Source organism: Phacochoerus africanus, chromosome 8, assembly GCF_016906955.1.
Source record: "Phacochoerus africanus isolate WHEZ1 chromosome 8, ROS_Pafr_v1, whole genome shotgun sequence".
Lineage (NCBI taxonomy): Eukaryota > Metazoa > Chordata > Mammalia > Artiodactyla > Suidae > Phacochoerus > Phacochoerus africanus.
Window position 1 is genome coordinate 154620182 of NC_062551.1, and position 27040 is coordinate 154647221.

The 27040-nt window shown below is 44.7% G+C and overlaps 1 protein-coding gene across 6 annotated transcripts in view; it reads left to right on the plus strand.

The window, feature by feature from the left end:
• Nucleotides 1–27040, plus strand: part of DAB1 (DAB adaptor protein 1) — a 1219211-nt gene that overhangs the window by 927724 nt on the left and 264447 nt on the right. For all 6 annotated transcript variants that reach the window (XM_047788898.1, XM_047788901.1, XM_047788903.1 and 3 more), the window contains one exon: nucleotides 2383–2585. In XM_047788898.1, the coding sequence (XP_047644854.1) occupies nucleotides 2519–2585 (67 nt within the window). In that variant the 5' untranslated portion in view covers nucleotides 2383–2518. The remainder of the gene's footprint in view (nucleotides 1–2382; nucleotides 2586–27040) is intronic.

The following is a 27040-nucleotide window of genomic DNA, read 5'->3' on the forward strand; positions in this document are numbered from 1 at the left end:
TCGTTCATGGGACAGAAGCATCTTTCTTCAATATCACACAGAGCTTCTTCTCTGTGAAGCTTTATTGACTTTCATGCAAAGGTGGAAGCTTGGTCCTTTGTGCCCCAGTACGCCCGGTGTTAGTCCGTTTTTGTCCTGGTCATGTGTATTACAGTCCCTCACATGACTGACACCTCTGCTAGACTAAACTTCTTTGAGGGCAGGAATTGGATTTTGACTCTCATGCCGTGGATGGCATGGTTGCACAGTATACATTTGTTGACAAGAATGAATGAGCCAGCATTTATTTGCACCTGCCTATTGTAGATTCTTAGTGGATACTGGTTGTAATTAAATTATTGGCATTATTAATAAAATCATTATGCCCCTATGTGACAAAGTCTTGTGACTCTGTCATCTCTCATGGATTGTTGTCTTTTGGGGATGAGAAGTTAGGAAGTGGGTGAGGGCTTAGTGTTATGGTGCTGATAGATGGCACAAAGGTGGCAGAAAAGCTCTCATTTTCTATGTAAGGACCCCATTCTAGGAACATAATTTTACATTGTCTTCAGTTACAGCTTTAGATCCTCTATTTTTTTTTTTGTCTTTTTAGGGCCACACCCATGGCATATGGAGGGTCCCAGGCTGGGGTAGAATCAGAACTGCAGCTGTTGGCCTACACCACAGCCAAAGCAACACTAGATCTGAGCCACGCCTGCGACCTACACCATAGCTCATGGTGATGCTGGATCCTTAACCCACTGAGCAAGGCCAGGGATTGAACCTGTGTCCTCATGGATGCTAGTCAGATTCCCTTCCACTGAGCCACAGTGGAAACTCCAGATCTTTTATTTTAAGCACCTTCACTCAGGATCAGTGTCCTCCTGAAAAAAACGGCTTGTTAAAAACAAACCAGATATTTTTAGATAAGGTGTGAATTTCACCTTCATTTAAGCTGAGCCCACTGAGGAAGTCCTGGGATCGAACCCGCAACCTCATGGTTCCTAGTCGGATTTGTTTCCACTGTGCCATGATGGGAATTCCTACAGTTCTTATTTATTTTTTTCATTTATCTATCTTTCTATCTATCTAGTCTTTTTAGGGCCACACTCACAGCACATGGAAGTTCCCAGACTAGAGGTTGAATCGAAGCTATAACTTCTGACCTATGCCACAGCCACAGCAACGCCAGATCTGAGCCATGTCTGCAACCTACAGTGCAGCTCATGGCGATGCCGGATCCTTAACCTAGCCACTGAGTGAGGCCAGGGATTGAACTTGCATCCTTATGGGTACTAGTTGAGTTTGTTACCACTGAGCCACAACGGGAACTCCCTTACTCCAGCTTTAAGTGGCTCTCGTATTAGACTTCGTAGTTAAGCTATCTTTAATGGCACGATTAAGAGGTTTTGATCATTATTCTTTTTGAGCTGAAACTGGCATCAGCCTTTTCAGATTAAACAGTTTCCTGGCTCTGTGGGACGAACTAAGAATTGGCTGCACAGGTTTGAAGATCCATTTTCAGTAGCTTTATCTTAATATTCTTTAAAAATGGATAACTCCTGAAATGTTTATTTTCAGCCGGACTCTTACATGTAAACCATCAGAGAGTCTGTCCCTGGGAAAGATCCTTGACTTGACACTGGGAATACATTCATTCAATTTAAATGAAATCAAATGAGATAATGTATGTGAAGCAGGAGCTGAGGGCATCATATACAGTCAATGTATAGTAAATACTGGCTGTAATTGAAGTGGTGGTATTATCATGATTATCTCTTCCCAGCATAGTGTCTGAACTTAATAGTACCTAGTAGTGTGCAACGCATATTTATCCTAGAAAGAAGGAATGAAATGTGTGTCTGCCTGCTTCTTTTCTTTTCCTCCCCGCATTAAATGCTTGTCGGCTCTTATAGCTGGGGGAAAAGCTGACATCAAAATTGGCTTGCTGCGAAGTTTCTCAGCCCCATTTGTCACCTTACCCTCAGAGCCCAATTGTATGTCAACGCCATGTCCCCTCGGATGCCTGCCAGTGAGGGAAAGACCACAGGTCACTTCGCTATGATCTGCTTTAGCTGCCAAGGCTCTGGTCAGCCTTGGCTGATGGATGGGTGCCTCGTTGTTGGAAATGTCTCCATGGGGCCTCTCAGGAAATATGCCCGTGCTGTATTTTCTGGGTGGCATCTAGCACTTGACAGTAAGAAAGATGGAACATCAAGAATGGAGTTTTGCTTTTCTTGAAAATCCAGAGTTGTAAAGACCTGCTTTGTGTCACCTAGTTTGAGTTTTGCAAATAAGGCCTCTCATCCTCTTTGGCGATGGCCCCTCTTAATGTTTTTCCCTCCCTAATCTATACCTTTAACCGAGTGCTTATTCTGAACGTTCTCTTCCCTTGATCTGCAGCGCTCGGAAGAACTGAATGAAATGTGCAGCTGTCGGTGTCATTTCTGAAGGGAGGACTCGTTTTCTTGGAGAAGAGGCCTCAATGAGCCTGGCCGAGGCCCGGGATCTGTGTGAAGTGGACTAAGGATTTAGTAGGATGTCAACTGAGACAGAACTTCAAGTAGCTGTGAAAACCAGCGCCAAGAAAGACTCCAGAAAGAAAGGTAGGGCTCAAGCTGTTCCTATCCTAATATCTACTCTTGTGTAGGAATGAGGTTTTTTTTTGGTCCCTGGAATGGCATTTGGGGGACTGTCTTTGTGATTGCGTATGTTTGTTTGTTTTAATAGCACCATTATTGGGTGTTTTTTGTATGCACAGTATCGTATTTTAAAGGTCCTTCCTAATTCTCTTGGTAAAATCCAAAGTTCTTTTTAGCATAGACAAAGCCCTTCTTGACATGCCTTCTACTCATCCCCCCCACAAGCAACATCTGTGTCTGCATTCACGCCCCATCTCTAGCTAACCCTGTTCACCCGCTGAGCATTCTGTGCTTTGTAGTTCCTCTTTGCATATACCAGTGATTCTCAAACTCCAGCTGCACCAGCATCACCTGGAAGGCTTGTTAAAACAGAGACTGCTGAGTCTCATTCCCAGAAATTTGGGTTCCCTCGGTCTGTGGTGGGGCCCAAGTTTCATCTACAACAAATTCCCAGATGATGCTGATGCTGGTGGTTCAGAGACCAGACTTTGAGAACCACTGGACTCTCAATCCATCTGTGGCTCTCTGCTATTTCCTAGACTGACTTCTTCTGCCTATTCTTCAGTTTTGAGCTTAGTAGGGCTTCCTGGAGGGCCAGGCCTTTCCTTAACCCCAAATGGGATTAGTTTCTCTTTGTTTGTTTTGTTTCGTTAGCACTTTGTTGGTAGCTAACTTTATTAATAATGTCCTCTTTGTGTTTGTTAGCCACACTATATAGTCCTTGAGAGCTGGATCTCTTGTTGACCCTTTTAACTCCCAACAATTAGAAAGTGCTTGACACATGGGAGTTCCTGTAGTGGCTCAGTGGGCTAAGAACTGGACGCTGTCTTGTGAGGATGCATGTTTGATCCTTAGCCTTGCTCATTGGGTTAAGGATGCAGTGTAGGTTACAGATGTGGCCCGGATCTGGTGGTGCAGTGGCTGTGGTGTAGGCCAGCAGCTGCAGCTCCGATTTGACCGTTGGCAGCTTTCATATGCTGCAGGTGTGGCTATAAAATGAAAAAAAAAAAAAAAAGGAAAGAACGTGCTTGACACAGAGGAGGCACATAGGTGTTTAGTAATGAAGACTGGCATGCATGGTGTGATAATTAAGTAATTATATCAGTATTCGTGGGTTTTGGAGAATTTGGTCCCATGGCTTTATGACTATGTCTTTCTTTAAGTTTATCCCCTTATAACTAGAGATAAGCAACTTCTTTGTGTGTGTGTGCACGTGCGTGTGCGCATGTGTGGTGTTGTGTGTTTTCTCCCTGCAGTTTCAGCTCTTTCCCTCCCCTTCAAAAAATGTGTGGAATAGAATTAATAGAGCTCTCTTCCAGGTCATGAAATTTGTCAGTCTGGGCCTGAAAACTGGATGCCATTGGCTGTTTTGTAGAAGCCGTGATTTGTTTGAGACATTGCTGTGCGTGCCTAGTCGTGTTTCCTGATGGCATTTGTCTGACACTCCATAGGAAGAAAGGGACATAAATGTAATACATATGCAGCTCTTGGGCAGTCGAAACCCCAGAAAGGACTATAAATTTTGCTTCAGATGTTTATTTGAAACACAAATATTTTCGAAGCAGTCTATTTTATCCCTATAACCTAATGTAAACCTTGTTTTTTATGCATCATGGTCTAAGAATAATAGAAGGAAAGCAAGTGGGTGATAGACCAGGTCTTGGGAGAAATGCTACATGGGAAAAAAATTAAAAAAAAAAAAGATTGCAGAGCCCAGTATGTACTGGAATTCAAATGCCTTTTCTCTGGAAACTGACAAGTTATATTCTTGCTTCAAAGTTAATCTTTCCACTAAACTTGTGCTCTTGAATGCTTAATGCATCGAAAATTGTACTTAGTGCATATCTTTTCCTTCTTAAATTTAACATACAAAACCAGAAACATTTTAAAGAGAGGATTCAGGTTTTCAGAACATTGACTTGGTTGAGGATTTGGAATGGGGCTATGAAGGTGACCTTTTAAACTCTTCCTCATCTCCACACTCTTAGTAGCTCTAATATCAGCACAATATCTATGTAAGGAGTGTCCTCAAATGAGTGGGTAATACCATGGAGTCTAGACAGCCAGACCTGGGTTCAAATTCTATGTCACTTCCTAAGTATGGTGACCTTAGAATTTTACTTCACCACTCTGAGCTTGTTTCCTTTCCTATAAAATGAGGAGATGATATTACAAAGTTCAAAGGCTCACTTGGATGATTAATTGAAATAAGGCAAATACAACTTAGTATAGAACTTGGCATATATTAAAAACCCAACAAGGAGTTCTCGTGTGGCTCAGTGGTCAACGAACCTGACTAGGAATCATGAGGTTGGGATTCTATCCCTGGACTCGCTCAGTGGGTTAAGGATGCAGTGTTGCTGTGAGCTGTGGTGTAGGTGGCAGACGCAGCTCGGATCCAGCATTGCTGTGGCTGTGGTGTAGGCTGGCAGCTACAGCTCCGATTTGACCCCTAGCCTGGGAACCTCCATATGCCATGGGTGTGGCCCTAAAAAGCAAAAAAAAAAAAAAAAAAAAAGAAAAGAAAGAAAGAAAAAGAAAAAACCTCAACAAAGTTTATCTGTGTTCCTCCTCTTCCTCTTCCCCCTTTCCTTTCCCCTCCTCCTTTTCTCCTTACTTCTCATCATCTCCTATTTTAGCATCTTTCTCCCTCTTTCCCTCCTCTCCTTTCTTTTTCCTATTTTTCTTCTATTTCCCTCCCTCCTCCTCCTCTTTATCAGAATCATCAGATTGTTTTCTCTTACCCAAGGGCATCTTTAAAGATATGTAGCTGATTTGTCCCAGAACAAGATTTTACAATTCTTTGTAAGCATGCAACAGCAATAAACAGTTTTTATTCTTGATGTATTTGTCTGGACCAAGGCACTGGGAGAGCACACACATCTGTTAAAAGGAAGAACAAGAATGTTCTGGAAATAGGATTAATTCCTTTTCTGTTTTTTAATTTTGACTATGGGATAGTAAGTATTCCTTTAAGCAGATGTTGATGACTAGAACTTTGAAAGGAAATAAGCAGTTTATATAGTGATCTTGAATCTTGAATATAATAATAGTATTAAACTCTTTTACTATATACTTTCTCCAACTCCTCTTTGATTTTTCTATGAAGGTGATATATAACCTCATAAGTAATTTTCTGGCTTACTCTCCCATCTTTAAGTACTTATTCTTTTTCTTGTCTTATTGCATTGGCTGGGCCTGGCAGTACAATATTTAGTAGAGAGTAGGTATCCTTAACTTTTTCTTAAATTAATGGAAATGCTTAAAATTACCTGTAAGTGTGATTTTTAAGTTTTTACTAAAGAATCTTTTAGTTCCCCTTTATCATTTCTAGGGATTATTCTTTTTAAATCTTGACTTTGCATGTTGAATTTTACCATATGCTTTTTCTATATTATTTATTTATTTCAATGATTATACAGATATTTTTTTGTTTTAGTTTAAAATCATAATAATTTTCTAATTTTCATTTCTGAGCTAAAGTCTGCTTTTTTATAATTTCTTGTTTTCTCTAACCTGTTGAAATTCTGTTCTTTTTGATATTTTGCTTAGTATTTTGCTATCTATATTCATGAGTAAGGTTGCTATGTAACTTTCCTTTTCTTCAACCTGATATTTTTGTGCCTGATATTAGTCAAATAACCTCATATAATGATTTCAGTGATAAAGAAACACTGAATAATCTTAGACCTCTTTATAAAAAATATATTTTCTGAGTGATTTTACCTAGACTTTAAAAAAGTCATAGATGCTTATTACTGAAAATTAAAAAAGACAAAGTAAGGATGCCCAAACAATTAGAAATATCTAGTATCAGCATTCTGAATTACTTCTTTCTGGACTGACTTTCCAGGATATTATGTGTTTGGGATTATACTGTTCATACAGTTTTACAGCCTTCTTTGTTATGTCATAAGTACATTTCTCATATTATTATATGATACCACAGTACAGAAGCATTTTTTTCTTCTCTTAGCAATATTTAGATGGTGCCTGGGGCAGATGTGTTATTTCCTTAAAAAATATACGTCGCAATGTGGGGCATCTATCATGAGAAAGAGTGCCATAAAAAAAGTTGAGATCCTTTAGCATTCCTCACAGACCTATCACCCTGGTTCTTTAACCCAGGCTGGTGAAAGCAAGTCGGACTGATTCAAAAACAGGTCACACAGGAGCATGTTTCACCCCAGAATGAGCTTCTTGACAGGCCATGTATGAGAAGTAACTAGAGTATTCACAACTCAAATAAGGAGGGGATGAAAGTATGAGAAATAAAGTTGTTTTCTTCATTTCTTTTGTATTGGATTGGGTCGCTACACATACAGCTTGTCAAACAGTGCCTATTCCAGGAGTGGAATGTGATGGAGGACCAGAGGAGGGGGATGTATATTTTCAGATTCGTTACCTGCCATCGAAGGGGGCAGAATCACTTGACACAGTTCGTGGCAATCTGGCATCAGGACCCCCAGTAGGAGACTGATAGAGGCATGAGAACCAGGATGAGCAGACCCACAGGTTGCTGGGGGCAGTGCCTGGGGTTTTTTTCAGTCAGCGCCATCTGGTGGCTTAGTGCTGTGTTCAGAGCACTGACTTTGGAGCCAGAAAGACATGTTTTTTTGTTTCGTTTTCTTTTACTTCAATTTTTAAAATCCTGGGATTAGCTTTATTTTTTAATTGGAGTATAGTTGATTGACAGTGTTGAGTCAATTTCTGCTGTACAGCTTAGTGACCAAGTCATACATACAAATACATTCTTTTTCTCATCCCATCTTCCGTCGTGTTCTACCCCCAAAGACTGGACATAGTTCCCTGTGGTGTATAGTAGGACCCCTCTGCAGATATCACTTATATGTGGAATCTAAAATAGGGCACAAATGATCCTATTTACAAAACATAAACAGATCACAGATGGGGAGAGCCAACTTGTGGTTGTGGGGTGGAGTGGGGAAAGAGGGGGAGAAGTGGGATGGACGGGGAATTTGGGGTTGGTAGATGCAAACTATTACCTTTGGAATAAATAAGACTTGGCTTTTAATTTTTAACTCTTGTTCTTATCTGCTGTGTCACCAGAGATATGTTATTTAGCCTCTGTGACCCTTGTCTTTAGGGTGCATGTGTGTGGTAATAATACTCTTGTTTGTTACCAGAAAGACAAGCAATTTTATTTTGGGTAAAGGACCAGCATGGGATCTGCAGCATGGCAGCGGTGTAGCCAATGTTAGCTTTTCTGTCCTCTTCCTTCTGAGATCATGGTTCAGTATTTTCTCCTTATGTTCTAGAAATATCTGGCAGTCGACTTACTTTTCTTATAGCTGTATTAGAGCTCTACCCAGGGGTCATTAGTGAAAAACAAAAACACAGCAACGTGCTACCTGATTCCTTCCTCCCAGAAATATTTAGTACCAAGAATTAAGGTCCTGATGGGATCCAGGAGAAGTCGATGGTCAATGGCAGGTGCCACAGCTCTGGAGCTACATCAAATTGGGTTTGAACCCTGGCTGCGTGCTTTAGGAGCTGCGCAAATTTTGGGCAGGTTAGTCATGGTCAAGGAGTGGCTTCAGGAATGCCATGCCCAATGTCCTGGTCCCTCAACTGGTCAGTTAGCCTTGGGGAAGGAACTCTGTTAATAGTAACAGGCTTTCTTCTCTCTCTCTCTCTTTTTTTTTCACATCATGGGTTTTCTTTTTCAGTGAATTTTATTACATTTATAGCTGTACAATGATCGTCACAACCCAATTTTGTGAAAAAATAAACAGTTGGTTCACCCCCCCCAAAAAAAACAATAAAATAAAATATTAAAAATAAAAAACATAGTAACAGGCTTACCATGTCAGAGCTTATAAATTGCTATCATATTTATTATCCCCCATGGGGTTCTTAGGACCTTGGGAGATGCATTTTTAAAAAATTGTTTTATTAGGCCTTTGGTGCCGAGAGCGCTGCTTTTTCATCACGTTTATCTGCTACTCTTGTCCTGCAAGGGAGGTTGACTTGGGGTCATCCAGGCCTTGAATTTGGGTTCATACCCTGGGTCCCCCACTCTGCATCTTTTCAACTGCAGGCAAGTTTCTCCACGTTTTGAGCTTCAATTTCCTCAAACTCCCAGGGGACCGCAGAACTTAGATTTATGCTCAGCCAAATTTGCAATATAAAAGAGGCATTATTAATTAACTATCATGTCCACCAATGTTGATGCCGTCCCAGTCGTGAGCCCCTTAGGAGCTCTGTATTTTGGGGTGAGCTGGAGGAGGGGAAGGAAGTTCTGACTCCCGTCACTTCACATTCTCCAAGACCTTCCTGAGGGGAAGTGCTTCCGATTCGTGTAGGTCTCTATCCTTACCTGAAAAAGAAAAAAAAAATTCTTTTTTTTTGGCTCCACTTTGCCACTTATATTCACTTCAGTCTACTACGAGTCATACATTTCATGTTTCATTTTTACTCCAAATTTATATTTATTAATTGAAATATCACATTTTGTCATCATAAAGAAAATTCATGTGAAAACTCTTTTCATTGCTTTCCTGACAAGTTTTCAGTGTAATAAATACAAGCAACCTGATACTCCGAATATCTGTCTGCAGTGAAACATGAATAGCTGCTTTAGAAATTGAAGTATTAAAAGGTTAGAAGGACGTAGCGTTTGGGGGCTGGGAGAGCCTCTTTTTCATGATGTGTTCTCAAAAGAAGAGTAACTTCCCTCTGGTCGCTGGGTTGTCGGTGGCAGACCTAGAGCTGGAACCCAGGAATGAGTCCCAGGTTGCTGTTGCTTGAGCTTATAGAGTCTCAGCAACTTACTGTCTTAGGAATAAGCTCTGCTGTGTTTGCTCCCTTTTCTTTACTCTTTCTTCTTTACTGAAGACTCCTGGGAGTTCCCTGGTGGCCTAGTGGTTAGGAATTTGGCATTGTCACTGCTCTGGCTCAGGTTCCATCCCTGGCCCAGGAACTTCTGTATGCATGGGTACCAGCAAAAAGAAACAAAAACCAAAAAACTCCTGGAAGAACTCACACTTTAAAATTAGATAGACTGGAGTTCTCGTTGTGGTGCATCGGAAATGAATCCGACTCGAATCCATGAGGATGTGGGTTTGATCCCCGGCCTTGCTCAGTCATTGTGGTCAATCCTGGAAGACAAACTTGGTTCAGGTTTCATCAGTGACTTAGTTTGGAGCCTCATTCTAACTGGTTTCCTTCTAAGAAGTCAGGGTTTTTTCAGATTCTTTTGCACTCCTCCTTGAATTTATCTGACAAGCCCAGCAGCATGCTGCTGCGAAGGGCAGCGCAAGCCAGCCTTCTGAGAGTGGCCCCTGCCTCTGTCCCTTTACCTCCCCATACCTGGCCCCATCCTGAGCTCAGTTCCCAGGACACACCTCTGCTATTGCTGTGCACGCTGCTCCCTCACCTGGGTCATTATTCTCACCCCATTCACCAGGCTAACTCCTGGTCATCCTTCAAAACCCAGCAGCCATTTGACTGGGCCATCATCCTTAACATTCCAAGCTTCCAGATGCCCTTGGTGAGTTAATCATTGATTATTAGCCCCTGGCACCTCCTCATATCTCTCAAATCCATTCCCCGCCCCCAGTACCCCTCTCCTGAAGATAGCTCTGGCTGCCTTCATCTGTCATCCAGATCATTCTAGCACCCTGCTGAGTGGTCCTTAGGTTGTCGAATCATCCATCTCCAAGCTCTTCCTGACACCGCTCACTAACGGGAAGATCTGATCAGGCTCGACCTTTGCTCCAAAGCCTTCTGGGAACAGCCCCCACGGCCCTCAGGATGGCGTCCCCGCTGCTTATCAGGTCTTCAAGGAGGCCCTTCCCAGTCTGACCCTCCTTATCTTTGCAGGCACATCCCTCACTGCTCTTCCAGAATGATACTCTGCTCCCTGACTCGACTGAGTTCATTTCGGTCCCCCAATCTTACTGCACTGTTTTTCAGATTTGGAATTTTGCAGATGCTTTTTGTTCTCTCAGGAATACTTCTTTTTAAAAAATTTTTTATTGTTATTTCCCCAATTTTTTTCTACTGTACGGCGTGGTGACCCAGTTACACATACATGTATACATTCTTTTTTTCTCACATTACCATGCTCCATCATAAGTGACTAGACATAGTTACCAGTGCTGCACAGCAGGCTCTCATTGCTAATCCACTCCGAAAGCAATAGTTTACATCTGTTAACCCCAAGCTCCCAGTCCATCCCACTCCCTCCTGTCCCCCTTGGCAACCACAAGTCTATAGACTACTTCTTAAAAAAAAAAAAAATCTCTTTAAAGCCAAGTTTCCTTTTGCTTTAGTTGCAAATTAGACATTACTTTCCCCAGAACTGCCCTGGGGACCTAAAGCAACCTACCCAGTGTGACCCTCAATCATGGGTCTTGACCTGTCTGTGTGCTCTCAAAGTACCTCATTTGGCCCATCATAATACATTATTTTAATTAGTTGGGATTTTTTTTTTCTTTTGGTCTTTTTCGGGCCGCACCTGCGGCACATGGAAATTCCCAGGCTGAGGGTCCAATCGGAGCTGTAGCTGCCAGCCTGCACCACAGCCACAGCAACGTGGGATCCAAGCTACCTCTGTGATCTACCTGCAGCTTGCGGCAACACTGATCCTTAACCCACTGAGCGAAGCCAGGGATCGAACTCGTGTCCTTATGGATACTAGTCAGCTTTGTTACTGCTGAGCCATAATGGGAACTCCCAAGTTATTTTAATTATCTTTTTGTTCCATTTTATCACTCGCTAGGCCGCTAGGCCGGGAGCTCTGTGAGTGCAAGGACCCTGTCTGGCTTGTTAACCACTTCACTTCTACCACTGAGCACAATGTTGAAAGATACAGGTGTATAACAATGAATGAATAAAAGAGTGAACGTATGACTAAGGAAGCCTCACGTGCCTGGATTTGTGAGAATAAGCATCCTGTATTAAAAATCATCACAACTGCCACACTTTTCCTGTCATTTTTTTTCCCCTTATTTCTGTCTCTACCGTGAACTTTGAGTTCCTAGCATAGCACCCAGAACACGGTAGCTACTCACTAAATGTTTGTAGAATTAATTATTGTAAAGTTTGGGAGAGAAGGATTTGCACAAAGAGAAAGAAAATTGAAAACTGCAAAGAAACATCTCCCCTAAGAGCTGGCTCTAGAGATTCTGATTATGTGGCATTGAAAATTCCTCCCTTTCCGTGAACGACTTCTCCTTTGGCGGTGTGTGTCCAATCACGTCTGGCGCTGTAATTCAGCATGATGTGGGCCATATTGGTAGTAAGAGCTATACGATTTGCCATATTAGTTCATCCCTCTGCTTCATTAAGCTCAGTGTGCTGCCTTTGGCAGTGGCTGGGCTTGAATTTTGATGTTTGGAGGAACAAAGCCCTTCCTATCAGCCTGTGAGTCAGGTACAGGTTCCTACTTTCCCAGGGTCCAAGAGTCCTCATCTTTGCAGGTAATCAGTAAGTGGCCCATAGCACAGGGTTGTATTATCTGTGTGGGTTTGTTGAGCAGACAGTGTTCTCAGGTGTACTGGCATGTCAGCCACCCCCTCCTGTCACGGCGTGGCTTCTGGGAGGTCAGAGTACATTTGTGTTGCAAGATTGCACATTTCTGCTCAATCCATCAAGAGAGCACCCACAGGTCAAAGGCAGAGGAGAGGGTGGAGTGGGAATAAAGGAGGAACTAATGGCCATTGTTCCAGTTGTCTCGATTAAGCTTGAAAATAACCTCTCGGTGAGCATTCCCATTCTCATGAGCAGCAGCCGAGGCTCAGAGAGACGAACCACCTGACTGAGACCACAAGACACATGGCAAGTTAGGGACCCATTTGCACCTAACTCTCGGATCCCAGAGCCTGTCCCCACACTTAAGCCTAGACTAAGTTGCTCCCTACTGATTGGGTTTCCTCTTGTTAATTACCAAGTGATACTTACACTGAAAGACATCTTCCTACAGATGCCAAGGGCAGCCCCATCATTGGAGGCTGCCTGTGCACCAGAAAGGAATGATGGGAGATCACATGGTGGTGGCAGAAAGGGAGTCAGAAAAGCAGAGAAGCCCAGATCTTTACCGCCTCCTGTCTGGGGTGTGTGGGAGGCTGTCCACCCGAGTCCTCCACATGGCTGAGAAGGACACATTTCCCTTCCTTAGGAGGATGTCAGTTAGTCCAGCTTTTCCAGATGTTTTGTGGTCTTTACAGAGGTAAGGATTTTTATGCATAAATCAAAGTGCATTTTCAGATTGTTGTTTGGAGCAGGTGCTCTGGTTTTGCCCATGCCCCAGATCAGTGAGTAGTATCATCGGCTCCGTTCACCTCCCAGGGGGCATCCCCCACTTCAGACTTAATAAGGCGGATGCTCATGATGAAGGTAGTTACTCTCTGTCCGTCCACAATTACAGAACACCAGGCAGTGTATTCGAGACTTTCCTTGTATTTTCTCACTCAGAGCAACCCTTTGAGGTAACTATATGAAATCTCACATTTACAGATGAGAAAATAGAGAGTGGAGAGATGAGACAGAGAGAGTCAAGACCATAACCACAGAACTGATGCTTGGAAGAGCCCCGAGGTTCTGTATCACCCATCTATCAGCAGACGTCATGTGTGCCTTGCACACCCCTGCCATGTTCTGAGTGTGCATGAGATTGCTTTCACTTCCCCTTTCCACCTGGAAAAAAAGTCCTTTCTCTCTCACCTGCCTGCCAAGTTTCACAGGATCCTCTGAGACCCAGCTGGATGGCACTTCCTAGAAGCTCTTCCTTAGGGGTTAAATTTTCCTTTTGTTCCACCCCGGGGTTAAACTTTCCTTTCGCTGTGATTCTCAGCATACGATTTTTTAAAAAGTTTAATTCAGATGAAGTTCTCCTCTCTTTCTTCCATCTATTAGGATTGCACTGATAGACTCTCTTCCTTGCTGGATTGATGGCAGGGACTGGGTCTTGTCCTTGATTATATCTTCTCAAAGCTGGGCAGAGGAGAATTTATTACAGTTTCTAGTGGGGAAAATGGGAAGTGCCATTAATTACATGACAACTCTGTGCAGTCAGAGAATAAAATGAGAATGCAAGAGATTTACACTGTTGGTAATACTCCCATTTTGCAGATGAGGAAACATACTCTGAAAAGTTCACAGTTTGTTCAAAGTCACCCGTCATGTAAATGGAAGAGCAGGAATTTTAAATTCAGGTCTCAGTGGTCCAGAGCAAAGGCCCTCTTTGCTATATTCTGCATTTTTTCCAGCAGTGGCCAATGGAGTAACACCTCAGTGAAAGCTCCTTTCCTAGGGCTCTGGTTCATATGCAATTTACTTTGATAAAGACTTTCTACATGAGCATCAGAAATTCACTTTCCTCGGAGTTCCCATTGTAGCTCAGCAAAACGAATCTAACTAGCATCCCAGAGGACGCAGGTTCAATCCCTGGCCTTGTTCAGTGGGTTAAGGATAAGGATCTGGCGTTACCATGAGCAGTGGTATAGGTCGCAGACACAGCTTGGATCTAGCGTTGCCATGGCTGTGGCTGTGGTGTAGGCCAGTGGCTACAGCTCCAATATGACCCCTAGCCTGAGAACCTACATATGCTTTGGGTGTGGCCCTAAAAAGAGAAAAAAAAAAAAAGAAAAAAAAAAGAAATTCACTTCTCTAGGACTGGGGACTCTGGTCCCTTGAGCCTTTCAGCCTCCCCTGGCTGGCACCACTGCTTTAGGGAGAACTTGCATTCTGATTGTTAAACCAGAGACAGGAAAAGCCACGCAGGAGCTCGCATTGGAAGAAGCCCAGCGGATGATGAATAGCGGACCTGAATCTTATCATGTATTTCAGGATGATGTACGGGACTGTTGGAAACTGCCGTTGACAAATGCGCACGGGAAGGGGAATTATCTCCAACAATGAAAAATGTTCTTATTATGTGATCCTAAAAAGGATCAGGACCCCTATCATTGGGGAAGTGATCATCCCGTATCCCTTATTAACAGCAATGTGGAAGCGGGTGTTCCAGACGATGGACGTGGTACGGAGGCTGTGATGGATAGCCGTGAGTGCTGGAATCAGGCCGGACTTGGGAAAGGTAGCCTGATGCTTGATAGCAGATGGGAGGCGTGTAACTCGCTCAGGTCACTTTTAGCCCTTGCTTCCCCGAGGCTCCGCAAGCCCTGTTCCTGCTATCATAGTCAAGGATCCATGGGCGCTTGGTCAGGCTGAGGCTGCGATGAAATAGTAGAGGGGCTATAAATGTGTGGGAAATAAAACCCTTTTCGTAGGGAGAAGAAAACTGGTGCACTAGGCATTTACAATATTTAATCTCATTTTCTTTTCACGTGTGACATGCATATGTAGAAACCTGGAGGCATAGAGATCCAGTCGCCTGTCTAAGGCTAAAAGTCAGTAGAGTGAGGATTTGAACCTGAGCAGTCTGATTTCCAAGTCTGTGTGCTTTGTAGACCATCCTAGCTTTTCGTAAATAACCTCTTGGATCAAGTTCAAAACAGCAGCAAGAGAAACGCCTGAATGCCTGAATGTATGTGAAGGTGCCTCCCCCAGCCTTTAGCACATAGTAGATGTTCAAGAAATGCTAGTCAGATCGTGAGTTGCCAAAGGTAATTTGGTCAGGGGCTGCGCAATAATTTGAGTTCCTTCCTTTCTTCGCTCCTTGCTCCCCCTTTCCTGCCTTCTTTCCTTCATTCCATTTGTGAGCTTTTTCTAAAGCCCCGCAGAGCGCTGGCCAGAGAAGATGACTGTCAACAAGTCCTAAGCTTAAAGAACTTAAGATCTAATAGGAAAGGCAGACAGCTGAGAAGCAATTATAGTTTGTCGCCTTATGCTGAAATCCCAGAACCGAGAGAACCAAGTTTCCAAGGACGTCTCAGAGGTTGTGAGATTTAAATAAAGGTTCTTGGAGTTTAGATTTCTCCTTTTAGTTTAATGGGTGCTTTGTGAAATATCTCCTATTGTTATAGACATTGTCTACCTATTAGATTGAAATCCCTACTTGTGAAAAATAAACCCTACCCTGTCTTCCAGGGAAGGGATGATCAGACATCTCACTGGGTGGCAGCTTGCTCTCCCCTCTTCTCCAGGAGAAGTGGCTTCAAGTTATACACATATTTTATCTATTTCCTATTACGCCTCAGACCAGGCACATAGCATGTGCTCATTAAGCATTTGCTAAACAGTAGAGCAACCTGTATTATAGAGGTATTCTTTGGCCTACATTTACCTAGAATCAGTCATTTATATTCTAATAGTTTTCCTTTGATGTTTTAAAATAATGATTACTGGAGCTTTTCTTCCTGCTCACCAGGTTATAGATTGCCGATAGATTTTGTGTAGTTTGCCAGTGCCACTCGATTTTAATGGCAGCGTCAGGCACTTTGTACAGGATATTAATGTCATATCCTGGGAACAGTTAACGTTTGGGTGTGATCCCACTGCATTTTTAATTCTGCATTGTTTTTTCACTAAACCTTACCCTTTATGCTACTCCATGCTATTATAAACTTTTTATGATTATTGTTCACAAAAATGCCAAGTGATCTCATTTTTTTTTTCAGCTTTTACTCACAAAACCTCCCTCCCAACCCCTCTGTCATTGTTGCCATTTTTCAGTGATCCATTCCCAAATTTGCCAAATCTTGCTAAAGCTGTGCCATACAGAACTGCTTTCAGCAGTTGGTGATGCATTTCTGTTTTCATCTGTGAACCGATGCAGTGTTTGCCTTTTGTACCTCATGGCCAGGGAAAGATGCTAACTTGTTTCCTGCAGCAAGAAGAAAGGGAGACTTTGGGGTGGGCCTGCCTTTGTGGGAGGGTCACCCGTGAGGGCCACCATCCCAGTATATAGACTTGGAGTTAAGATGGGCCAGCAGGATGCCTCTAAGCTCCAGTGCTTTTCACTGTTCAGATCTTTTAACCTCAGCTTATCAACTTTAATACATTGTCCTGGTGCCTTGATTTTTTGGTTCATCTGTTTTAATGTGATGAAATGTAAAAACCAAGCTCAGGCTTGTCCCCTCACTATGACTCTGGGGTTTTTCAGCTGATCACCTAGCCTTCGTCTGTTAAGGATTCGAATTTTAAACAGTCAAACATACATTTGCCTGGTATCTGTCATCAAGTGATTAGTGCAACTGTTTAGTTCTGGTCGTCTTTCCTATTCTTGGTCGATTTATTTTCTCTTCTTAGAATTCTACCGTCGCCTTCTCTGTCTGCGAGACGGGAGATGTCATTTAAACATTACTTATTAGGATTCCATTATTTGTCTCTCATATACAGTCAGCTAAATCAAAAAGTCAGACAGTGTTTTTAAATTGCAAATTTAAATGACAATTTATAGACCAGGTCTACTGGAAATTTTCTGTCCTTGGCATCCATCATTGTTGGTGTGTATAGAGTTTTATGCTCTCCCTCCTTCTCTCTTGTTTTATCTTCCTGAGAGCACAGCGCACGTATCCATCAGATGGATCAGAACTGCTTGCAATCAAACAAATAAAAAATGCAATAAAGATCTTGAAAGGAAGTGAAGACAAACAGCCTATACCAGACCTTACTTAAATGTTAGTTTTCCTCCTCCTCCTCCCCTGCCTCTTAAAGAGGAAAATTGCATCTGTCACTTTTTTTGAAAGTTTTGAAGCCCGTGGTTGAGATTCAGAGAAAGTAAACATTTGCCAAAGGCCCGAAATATGCCAGATACTGTTATCTCAGTTAATCTGCATGATAAATCAATGATCATGACACCGTAATACAATGGTGACGGCCAATATTTAGTGAGCACTTACTACATACCGGGCACTGTCTTGTTTGTCTTATTGGTTTGTCTTATTGGTCTTATTTAAGATAATAACAGGTTGATTTCTGAAAGGGAAAACTGAAATTCCTGCAAAGTGACTTGCTCAAAGACCCAAAGCTTGAGTGAGGGCGGGAGCGTCTGCTTCCAAATTAGAACTCTGCCCACCACCCTAGCTTCTATTTTTATTTTCAGTGAGAAAATTGAGGGCCTGTTTAGTATCTGTTTTATAAGAATGATAGGCTGAAAGTCATCTCACTATGCCTTGCTGAGTTTTAATTTTGAGCAGATTGCATTAGAAGGGGTGGCTCTAAACCTTGAAATCATCTTCTTTTATCGGTCCATTTTCTCTGGGATCAGAGTCGATTGGCAAAGCATTATGATCTTCCATTTCAAAGCTGAAGGATTATCCATCTCGATGGGTGAAATCATCTCTAAAATCCTTCCAAAGCCAGCTGCAGAGGTTAGTACATTTTGCCCGAGGTACCCGGTAACTTCAGTGAGGAAAATCAACCAGGTAAAATTTGCATCGGCAGGGCCCACCTTTAACGTCGGAACCCATTGCATCCCTTATGTCAGGTGTTTCCATTGGCAACAGGGGCCTGAAGTTCGTGCTTTCAGCCTCTGCTTACCAGGCTCCAGTGTCAGCATCAGCTGGGGGAATCAAGAGCTTGTAGGATTCCATTCCGACATAGGAGGTGAGGACAGGGGCCATGAAGAGATTTCCTTGTACCTGGGATGGCAAGACTGGGGAGGGAGTCGGAGGAGGCTGGGGAGCCATCAGACCATAATGTGGGTTTGGCCCTGAGTGAAAGAAAGAGGGAAGGAAGAAAGGTGGATGGAAGCATCTTAGAGGTCAGTGGAGTCCTTCGAAGTATCCCCTGCCCCATCGCCGGCCAGGAGCATCTCTTGTGGGGAGTGTAGTCTTGAAGCAGATGGACCTCTGAGTGCAGCAGCTGGGGCACTGGGTCAGTTTCTTCCTCTGCAGTTGGTGGTTGGCAAGGCACATTCTCATGGCCCGCACACTGCACCACACTGGTAACTCATAATGCCTAAGAGACGGTCCCTCTGACTTTTTCAACTTGCTGCCATTGGGTGCCAGCCAGCCATTTGGACTCCTCTGCCCATGCCCTCCTCTACCCCTCAGGCAGAGGTGGCCAAATGTGGGGTAAAGGGAGAAGCTCCATGAGCTTGGGGTCCTAGATTCTCTGGCCGCGGTCCAGCAAGTTCCAGTGTATTTTGCCGTTTCACACACTGCAAGGGTGAAAAAAAAGGAGACCAAAAGCAACTTCTGGGTGACAGCCTGAGAAGGAAGCCCTCTGAGTGCTTAGGGTTCTCTCCCCGCAAAAGGGGAATGTGCATCCCATTAATTCCTGCCCCCAGCACACTCTTCCAGGCCTGCAAAGCCCAGAAGTCGCATTTCTTGAACTTCTTCCCAGAGGCCAGTGAACATGGGGCTTTCAGTCAATTCCATCAACCCTTACCTCAGTGAGGCAAGTATTCTTTAGAGTATAGCCTAGCAATTGTGTCACTGATTTCAGAATTATAAATTGATCAGTCTCAGCTCTGCCATGTATTAAGTTATGTGACCTTGGGGACAGTTTCTAAATCCTCCAAGCCTCCATTTCCATACTTGTAACATAGGAGTGACAGGACCCATCTCTCAGGGAGATAATTCAAACCAAACAAAATCATATACACAAATGCCCAAGCATATCTGCAGATGCCAGTTTGCTGCTCTTGTGACCATGAGAAAACCAAAGCCCCGCATATCAAGGCTGATTCCTAGGACCCTAAGGTTTGTGAGAGGTGGGCTGTGCAAGGCCGTGTGTGCATCCATCACTGCCTGGCTCTGTGCTGGAGGTGCCGCTGGTGGTGGGGAGATACCAACTGCCCCTTTCCTGCCTTCTAGGAGGTCACAGCTGAGCACCCCAGTGTCACCTGTGGATCCCCAAGTACACCGTGCTACCTTATGGCTCCCTGCTCAGTTTTCACATTGGCTTCCCTCCAGAATCTTTTTTTTTTTTTTTTCTGGAATAACCCCCCCCCCCCCGCCCCCGCCGGACTCACACACACAAAAGCAATCTGGAAGGCCGGGCATCCAGAGGGTGTGAACCCAGCCCTGGGAAGCCAGGTACTGATGTGTCCCCCTCCCGTCTCTCCAGCATTATTTTCCATTGCTTTTTTTTCAGCCCTGTTTCCTGCTCCCCACTCTCTGCAGCACACTTGCCTCGGTCACTGTGCTGGTGGCCAGCTTTACTGCTCCTCTCTTCAAGATCCCAACCAAGACTGAGTCCCAGGGTCCCAGTTCCAGATTCGGGGGAGAGAGAACCACTGAAGCTCAGCCTAGCTCTGACAGCGGTCACTCCCTGGTCTCTCCAAGAGTTGGAGACATATAATGTGACAGTAGGTGCTACAGCAGCCCCCTGTGGATGCTGGAAGGGGATCACTATAGAGAGTGGCGAGGCATGGCCTGAACACATCAAACTACCAGTAGGACTCAGTTTAGATGTCCCTTCCTGGACCCAGCCAACAAGGATGGTTAGGCCCTTCCTGCGCCACTTGGATTCTGGGCTCTGGATCTCACACGATGCTTTCTTCCACTTCACATCTGTCTTCCCAGCAGGTCCTGCCTCTTCGGAGCAGGGGCAGGAGGATCTAGCTCCTCTTGACCAAAGCCTGCCCCACAGTAGGCTTTCAGGGAGTGTTTACAGAATTGAGCATCATCAGGAAAACAGACGATAGTTGTCCCTTGGAATAAGAAATACCATGAAGACGCTTGGATTTGCTTCATTTCCTGAGAAACAAAATATAAGAAAGGCTATTAAGAAAATAAGAAATACTTCCCATGACAACACGAAACAGCCACTTGGCCAAAAAAAAGAGTGCCCTAAACATCCATGAGGACAGAAGCAGGGCTCAGATGGCAAGCTGTTTTTCATGTATACTCTTGTCCTATCATTGATCCCAAACTTCTTTAGGTTTTCAGTCTTAAAGAGCCTGCTGCAGCTCCCCACTTAATAGCCATCCAGTGCCCCACCCCTTCATGCTACCCAGCCTGGGAAGGATGAAAACTTGCTGAACTGAGTTGGTCTTCCGTCACTCAGCATCTCTTGAGCTGCATTAACCAGCTGGAAGGTGTCAGGTTCAACTTTTCTGAGGAAGGGCTTACAAAGGCATTTTTTTCTTCTTTTTTTAGGGCCATACTCGCGGCATATGGAGGTTCCCAGACTAGGGGTTCAATCGGAGCCGTAGCCACTGGCCTACGCCAGAGCCACAGCAACGCCAGATCCGAGCCGCATCTGCAACCTACACCACAACTCACAGCAACGCCGGATCCTTAACCCACTGAGCAAGGCCAGGGATCGAAACTGCAACCTTATGGTTCTGGTCAGATACATTTCTGCTGGGCCATGACGGGAACTCCAGCAAAAGCATTTTTGCTTTAGCTTTTTCCACCTTTTATTTTACTTTGGGCAATTAACCCAAAGGTTTTGGAGTGAAAATCTTTATCATACCTGCCCCCTCATACCCACCCCCGACCCTTCCCTTGTGAGCTGATGGATGGAGACCAAGGCAGGATGTTACTCTAGGACACATCACAGATGTGACCGTCCCACTGGCGTTGCCGCTTAGGAGCAGTGTGACAGGGCCAAGCGTAGTGCTTACATACCTACTGATGGCGGGCCTACCTCCCCCCGCCCCCGGACACTGTAGTGTCACAGATGACAGTGTCCACTTCTTGAGGACACACTGTCCATTGCAGTGCAATCAGCATCACCACCAGTGCCTGGCACCTAGCAAGTGCCCTGTATTTCTTGACGAGCCAGTGACCAATGGTGAGGAGTGATAAAGAGCTCTGGCGCGAGAGCCCTGGATTTGAATCTTGCTTCTGCCTCTTCTGAACGTGCTAAACACAGGCCCTTAGCTCCATCTCTCTCACACCCTGGTCCATCACCACTGATTAAGAGGACCAGTATCTCTCATGGTTTGGGGCTTAATTCTGAAGCACTAGGCACGGTGTCTGGCCCGTACTAAGTACGCAACAGACACAGCTATTCTTAGTAACGTCTGTTGTTAATGGAGTCACTTCACATAATGCGCTTGGTACCTACTTCTCATTCTCTTGACTTACTGAACAAAAATACTTCTGTCTGCTCTACAGAGTTCTTTTGAGGACCAGTGTGAGATGGGGAACAGAGCAGTGTGCCTGGGCTCAGGGTTTGATAGACAGTGGGTGATGCTGTCACTTTCAGAAGAAGATCTCAAAGGCTCAGACAGTTACCCCCCCACCTCCCAGAGCAGCAGGCGGGTTTGCAGACAGGCTCGTCTATAGCTCTGGGACGTGATGGTAGCTTTCCTGGCAGGTGCACTCTGGCCTTTCTCTGGCCTTTCTTCCTGAAAGAACACAAGCTTTCCATGAGGATCCTAGGCTGTATTCTCAGACTTTCACCCAGCAAAGCTGTTCTTTTCAGCAGCCTGACTGTTAAAATTCTCATGACCGAACGCCAGCCCTTCTTTACCGAAAACCCCTTAATCCTTTGATCTTGTCTCAGTCACAAGAAATGATTGTCTGCTACCTCTGCCATACATGAGTTAGAGAGGATTACCAGGCAGCATCCTCATCTGTCCTTAACCTTCCTCTCCGCCACCAGCCAGGCACTTCCTAATGCGAAATCCTCCTCCTCTCTCAAGCCCCTGGAAAATATCCTTGGAAAGGGCAGAGCTGAGCAAGGTAGCTGGGGCGGAGCAAAGGGCATCTCAGGGTGAGGGGTGGCTGATGGGAATATCCCGGAGGAAGGGAGGAGGGGGCTGAGTTTGGACATACGATATTGTTAGCTGAAAGGAAATCTGCCCACGAGGTTCAAAGTAAATGGAAGCACACCTGGGCCTCACAGTTGACAAAGCATCACCGTCCACGCCATCCTGCATGGCCCTCAGGTCAGTTCTGTGGGTGGGCGGGGCCAGGCATAACAAGTCCAGGGTGTTCCTCCACATCGGAGGTACAGGGCTTGTGTGGCTTGCTCGTGGTCATATGGCGAACAACGGCATCTTCAAGACCGCATCCCAGTTTCTTCTGACAGTGTAGTGTTCTTCCGTCCGCCCGATCAAGGGCTGAGAAGTAAGCCAGGTCTTGGTATCCTGATCATTTGCCTGTTTGCTCTCCGATTCATTCTCTACCTGTGCATGGCAGAGATTTCTGTGTATCCCAAGGAGCTGACTTTGCAAACTCCGTTTGCCTAAGCTCTCCAGACACTGGGGCTTCTGGCTGGCTCAGCCAGTGGGAGGGCTGGAGGGAGATGGGGGGGGGGGTGGACAGAGAGTGAGGTTGGGACACTTCTCCTGCTCACTCTGCTTCTGGTTGTGATTCTGGCCAGCCTCATCTGCTCTGTGGACCCAGTCCTGCTGTGGACAGCGGCGCCTCTCTGGATGTCTGCAGGGCTCCAGGGCAGCCCCGCCACAGTGCCAGCCCCCTCTCGCTGACTGCATCTCCTGTGTTCTGGTCACAGCACCTCCCCTTTTTGTGGATCTAATCCTAGGGCCTGTTGCAGCTTCCTGCTCTGGCTAATCCCTGAATCACTTCCTTTTTTCCCTGGCTTTTCAGCTTTTCCAACACCATTGTCAGGGTTCCCCACATTAAATTCCCTCTTTGAAGAGCTGGCAAAGGTTCGGCTTGTCTGATTGGCCCTTGACTGATCCTTTGTTTGAAAGCCAGCTCCACAGTATATGAGAAATAAAACTTTGGGCAAGCCACTTAGCCTGCAGAGCCTCTTTACTCACCCAGAAAATAGGGATTTTTGAATTAGAGACTGGGTATAGACCATAACAGAGGGCTTGGTACATAGTAGGTACGTCAGAAGTGGTAACTCATTTTTTTTATGGCGAGTCATTTAGGAAGAAAGTAAGACTTCTCAAGAGAGGAACCTGGTCTTTTTCTTTTTTCTTTTCATTTAATTTATTAATGTTTATTTTTATTTTATGGAGCATAGTTGATTTACAATGTGTTTCAGGTGTCCAGCAAAGTGAATCAATTTTACCTATACATTGATTGATTCTTTTTCAGGTTCTTTTCCCATGTAAGTTATTAATAACATTGAATACAATTCCCTGTGCTGTACAGTGGTCCTTGCTGGTTACCTATTTTAAATATAGTACAGTATGTACATTAATCCCAACCTCCCAATTTATCTCTTGCCCCCACATTTCCCTTTGATAACCATACATTTTAGAAATCTCTTGTCTTATTACTTGTCACCTCCTAGCAGGATGCCACACATTTAATAAAGTAAGTAGACTTAATAAAGCGTTTTTGTTTTTTTTGCTTTTTGGGGCCATACCCGCCGCATATGGAAGTGCCCAGGCTAGAGGTCGAATCCAAGCTGCAGCTGCCAGCCTATGCCACAGCCATAGCAATGCCGGATCCTTAAGCCGCTGAGCAAGGCCAGGGATTGAACCCGCATCCTCATGGATACTAGTTGGGTTTGTAACCCACTGAGGCACAATGGGAACTCCTAAAGTTTTATACACACGCACTTCTCAACGGCGTGGGTTAGATGGATTGAGGGACTCTGCCAACTTCACTGCAGTTACTCTAGGATTCTTAAAGGAAGATTCAAAAAGAGTTTCTTGGTGAATTTTCTAGTGCAAATATGTCACTATTTTCACTTTGGAAGCCCACTTTTAAATGATAATTATCATAAAGTTCCTAAGTGGAAAATACCACAGGAACCTTTGAAAGTACTTACTCGAGGAGCGAGCAGCATCAGTTTTCTCTCTCTCTTTTTTTTGGGGGGTGGGGGAATGGTGGGGGGCGGTCTCTGTTTCCTCTGCTTCTCCAAATTGGCTGTTCCAAGTTGAATCCCTTGGCAGTTCTCAGCCACCTTGGCTGCACCCCTGGGCACGCACAGACTGTTCCCTGCATCAGGACTCTTGCACGAGTGGCCACATGTTCCTCGCTGAGGGATGAGGGATCACAAGGTTTCATTTGTCACACTCGCTAAGACTGCAGAACCTCTGGTGGGCTTGTCAAACATGAGGAAATCCCTACGTGTAAATATTTATGGATTAGGAATCAAATGCTAAATATTTACTTCAGCTTCTTGGAATTATAAATGATTTAACAAACCCAATGGGGAGTCGGAATGGCTTTGCTTTAGAACCAGCCCATGTATTTGTTTCCACTCCCTTAGGGTGCAGCATGCGGGCGATGCCCGCGGAATACATGGAGAGCCCAGCTTTTAAGTTGGGGTTTGATTCCTTCTCCTCCTCTTCTTCTTCTTCTTCTTTTTTTTTTTTTTTTTGGCTTTTTTAGGGCCAGACCTACAGCATATGGAGGTTCCCAGGCTCAGGGTCCAGTTAGAGCTGTAGTTGCCTGCCACAGCCATAACCGTGGGGGATCCGAGCCGCATCTGCGACCTACACCACAGCTCATGGCAACACCGGATCCTTAACCCACTGAGCTGGGCCAGGGATCAAACCTGTGTCCTCATGGATACTAGGCGGGTTCGCTAACCGCTGAGCCATGATGGGAACTCCTGGTTCATTCTTCTGATTTTGCCTTCTGTGTTACATGGTCTGTGTTTTGGAGGGGGCACACATGCAGGACTGCGAGAGTGAAAACCCCATCCTTCAATGCCATTGTCCTCAACCACACTGTGCAACACAACCATCTGTAGTGTTTATCAGAAAAGACAGATGCCATGGCCCTTCCTCTGGTCCAGTGAGTGGGCGTCCCTGCAGGTAGAGCCTGGGCATACGCATGCGTCAGAGCTTCCACTCAACCTCGGGAGGTATCTCTCTAGGGAGGCTGCCTGTGGGAGAACCAGAGCATCACAGAGGGCAGAAAGCCTTGGGAATAAGATGGGCCTGGATCTGAATCTCATCTCTGCTGATGAATAGCTGCGTACCTTGGAAAAAACCCCCTTGCTCTCTCAACTTCAATTTCCTTGTCTTTATAACAGGGATAAAAATGACTCTCTGTGTTAGGTTCCTGAGGCTGCTTTTAAAATTGCCCACAAACTTAGTGGCTTTAAAAAACAACAAAGGTGGTCCTTGGTGGCTCAGTGGGTTAAGGATCTGGTGTTGTCACTATTGTGACACAGGTTCATTCCCCACCCTAGGAACTTCTATATGCTGCAGGTGCAGCACAAAAAAAAAAAAAGAAGAAGAAGCCCAGCAATTACTCTCTCTTAGCTCTGAAAGCTGGAAGTCCCAATCAAGGTATCCCTACGGAAAGTCGAGAGGAACATCTTTCTTTACCTCTTCTGGCTTCTGGTGCCTGCTGGCATCCCTTGGTTTGTGGCTTTCTGCTCTGTCTTCACTTCTCTTCTGTGTGTCTCTTATAAGAACATCTGCCACTGGATTTAGGATCCACCCAAATAATCCAGAATTTATTTATCTCAAAATAGTTCACTGAAATGCATCTATAATGACCTTTACTCCAAATAAAGTTACATACTTGGGAGCCATGGATTAGGATGGGAAAAACATCATTTGGGGGCTGCCATTTAGATGATTACAATTTCTATTCTTTTTCTGAATAAAAAAAAAATTGGAGCCGTAGCTGCCGGCCTATGCCACAGCCACAGTAATGCGGGATCTGAGCCACATCTGCAACGTACACCACGACTCATAGCAATGCTGGATCCTTAACCCACTGAGCGAAGCCGCGGATCAAACCCTCATCCTCATGGATCCTAGTCCAGTTCATTAACCCCTGAGCCACAAAGGGAACTCCCCAATTACAATTTCTAAAGGGTTGATGATGTTGTCTTTCACTGGCAACAGTTCCAACTGGCCAGTATCAGCACCCTGAATTTCCTTAAAACCCATCTATTTTGTGGAGTTGTTGTGGTTGAATGAAATTCTATGCACATAAGCTATGTTCCTGGGGCATAGTAAACATTTATTAAACAGTAGCTTTTTTTGTTACAGTTTGCAAGGTATTTACACTTACCACTCATCATTCATTCGATTATTTATCCATTCATTCCCTTTGCATTCATTTAAACAGCCCTTGATGGAGTACTTGTCTACCAGGGGCCACTCACTAGCCAGGACATAAAATGCGGAACAGTTTCTTTCTGAAGACACAGTCCCACTGTGAGGTTAGACAATGAAATGATGGTAGCTCAGGGTGATGCGCACCTTCTTGGAGGTGTTTCCCAGGGATTAGAGGAATGATGACTTCATCTGGGGGATCGGAGAAGGCTTCCTGGAAGAGGTAGGATTCAAGCCCCATGATGACAGTTGATCAGGAGCTTATTAAACAGAAGGAAGACGTGCCAGAGCCACTTGTGCAGCTGCGTGTACTGAGACATGAGGAATCACCGTCTTTTAGAGGGAGGATGAGGAATTCAGCGTGCAGGGAGGGGCATGGGATGTATGCAGGGGAAATGAGACCGTCAATGGGGAACAAAAGCCAGATTTGGTATGATGCTCACAAAAGGAAAATAACCTCGATCCCATTTTACTGGGGGAGAAAAAAGTGAATTCACTGAGCAGCACATACCTGGTTAGCAGGAGGGCTTGTGACTAGACGTCTGCCTCTCCTTTCTGACAGCTGTAGACAAGCATCCCTCGGTGTGCTTATTCCACTGTCTGCTGAGGATTCTCTGTTGTTTTATTTCCTCTCTCTTGTGAC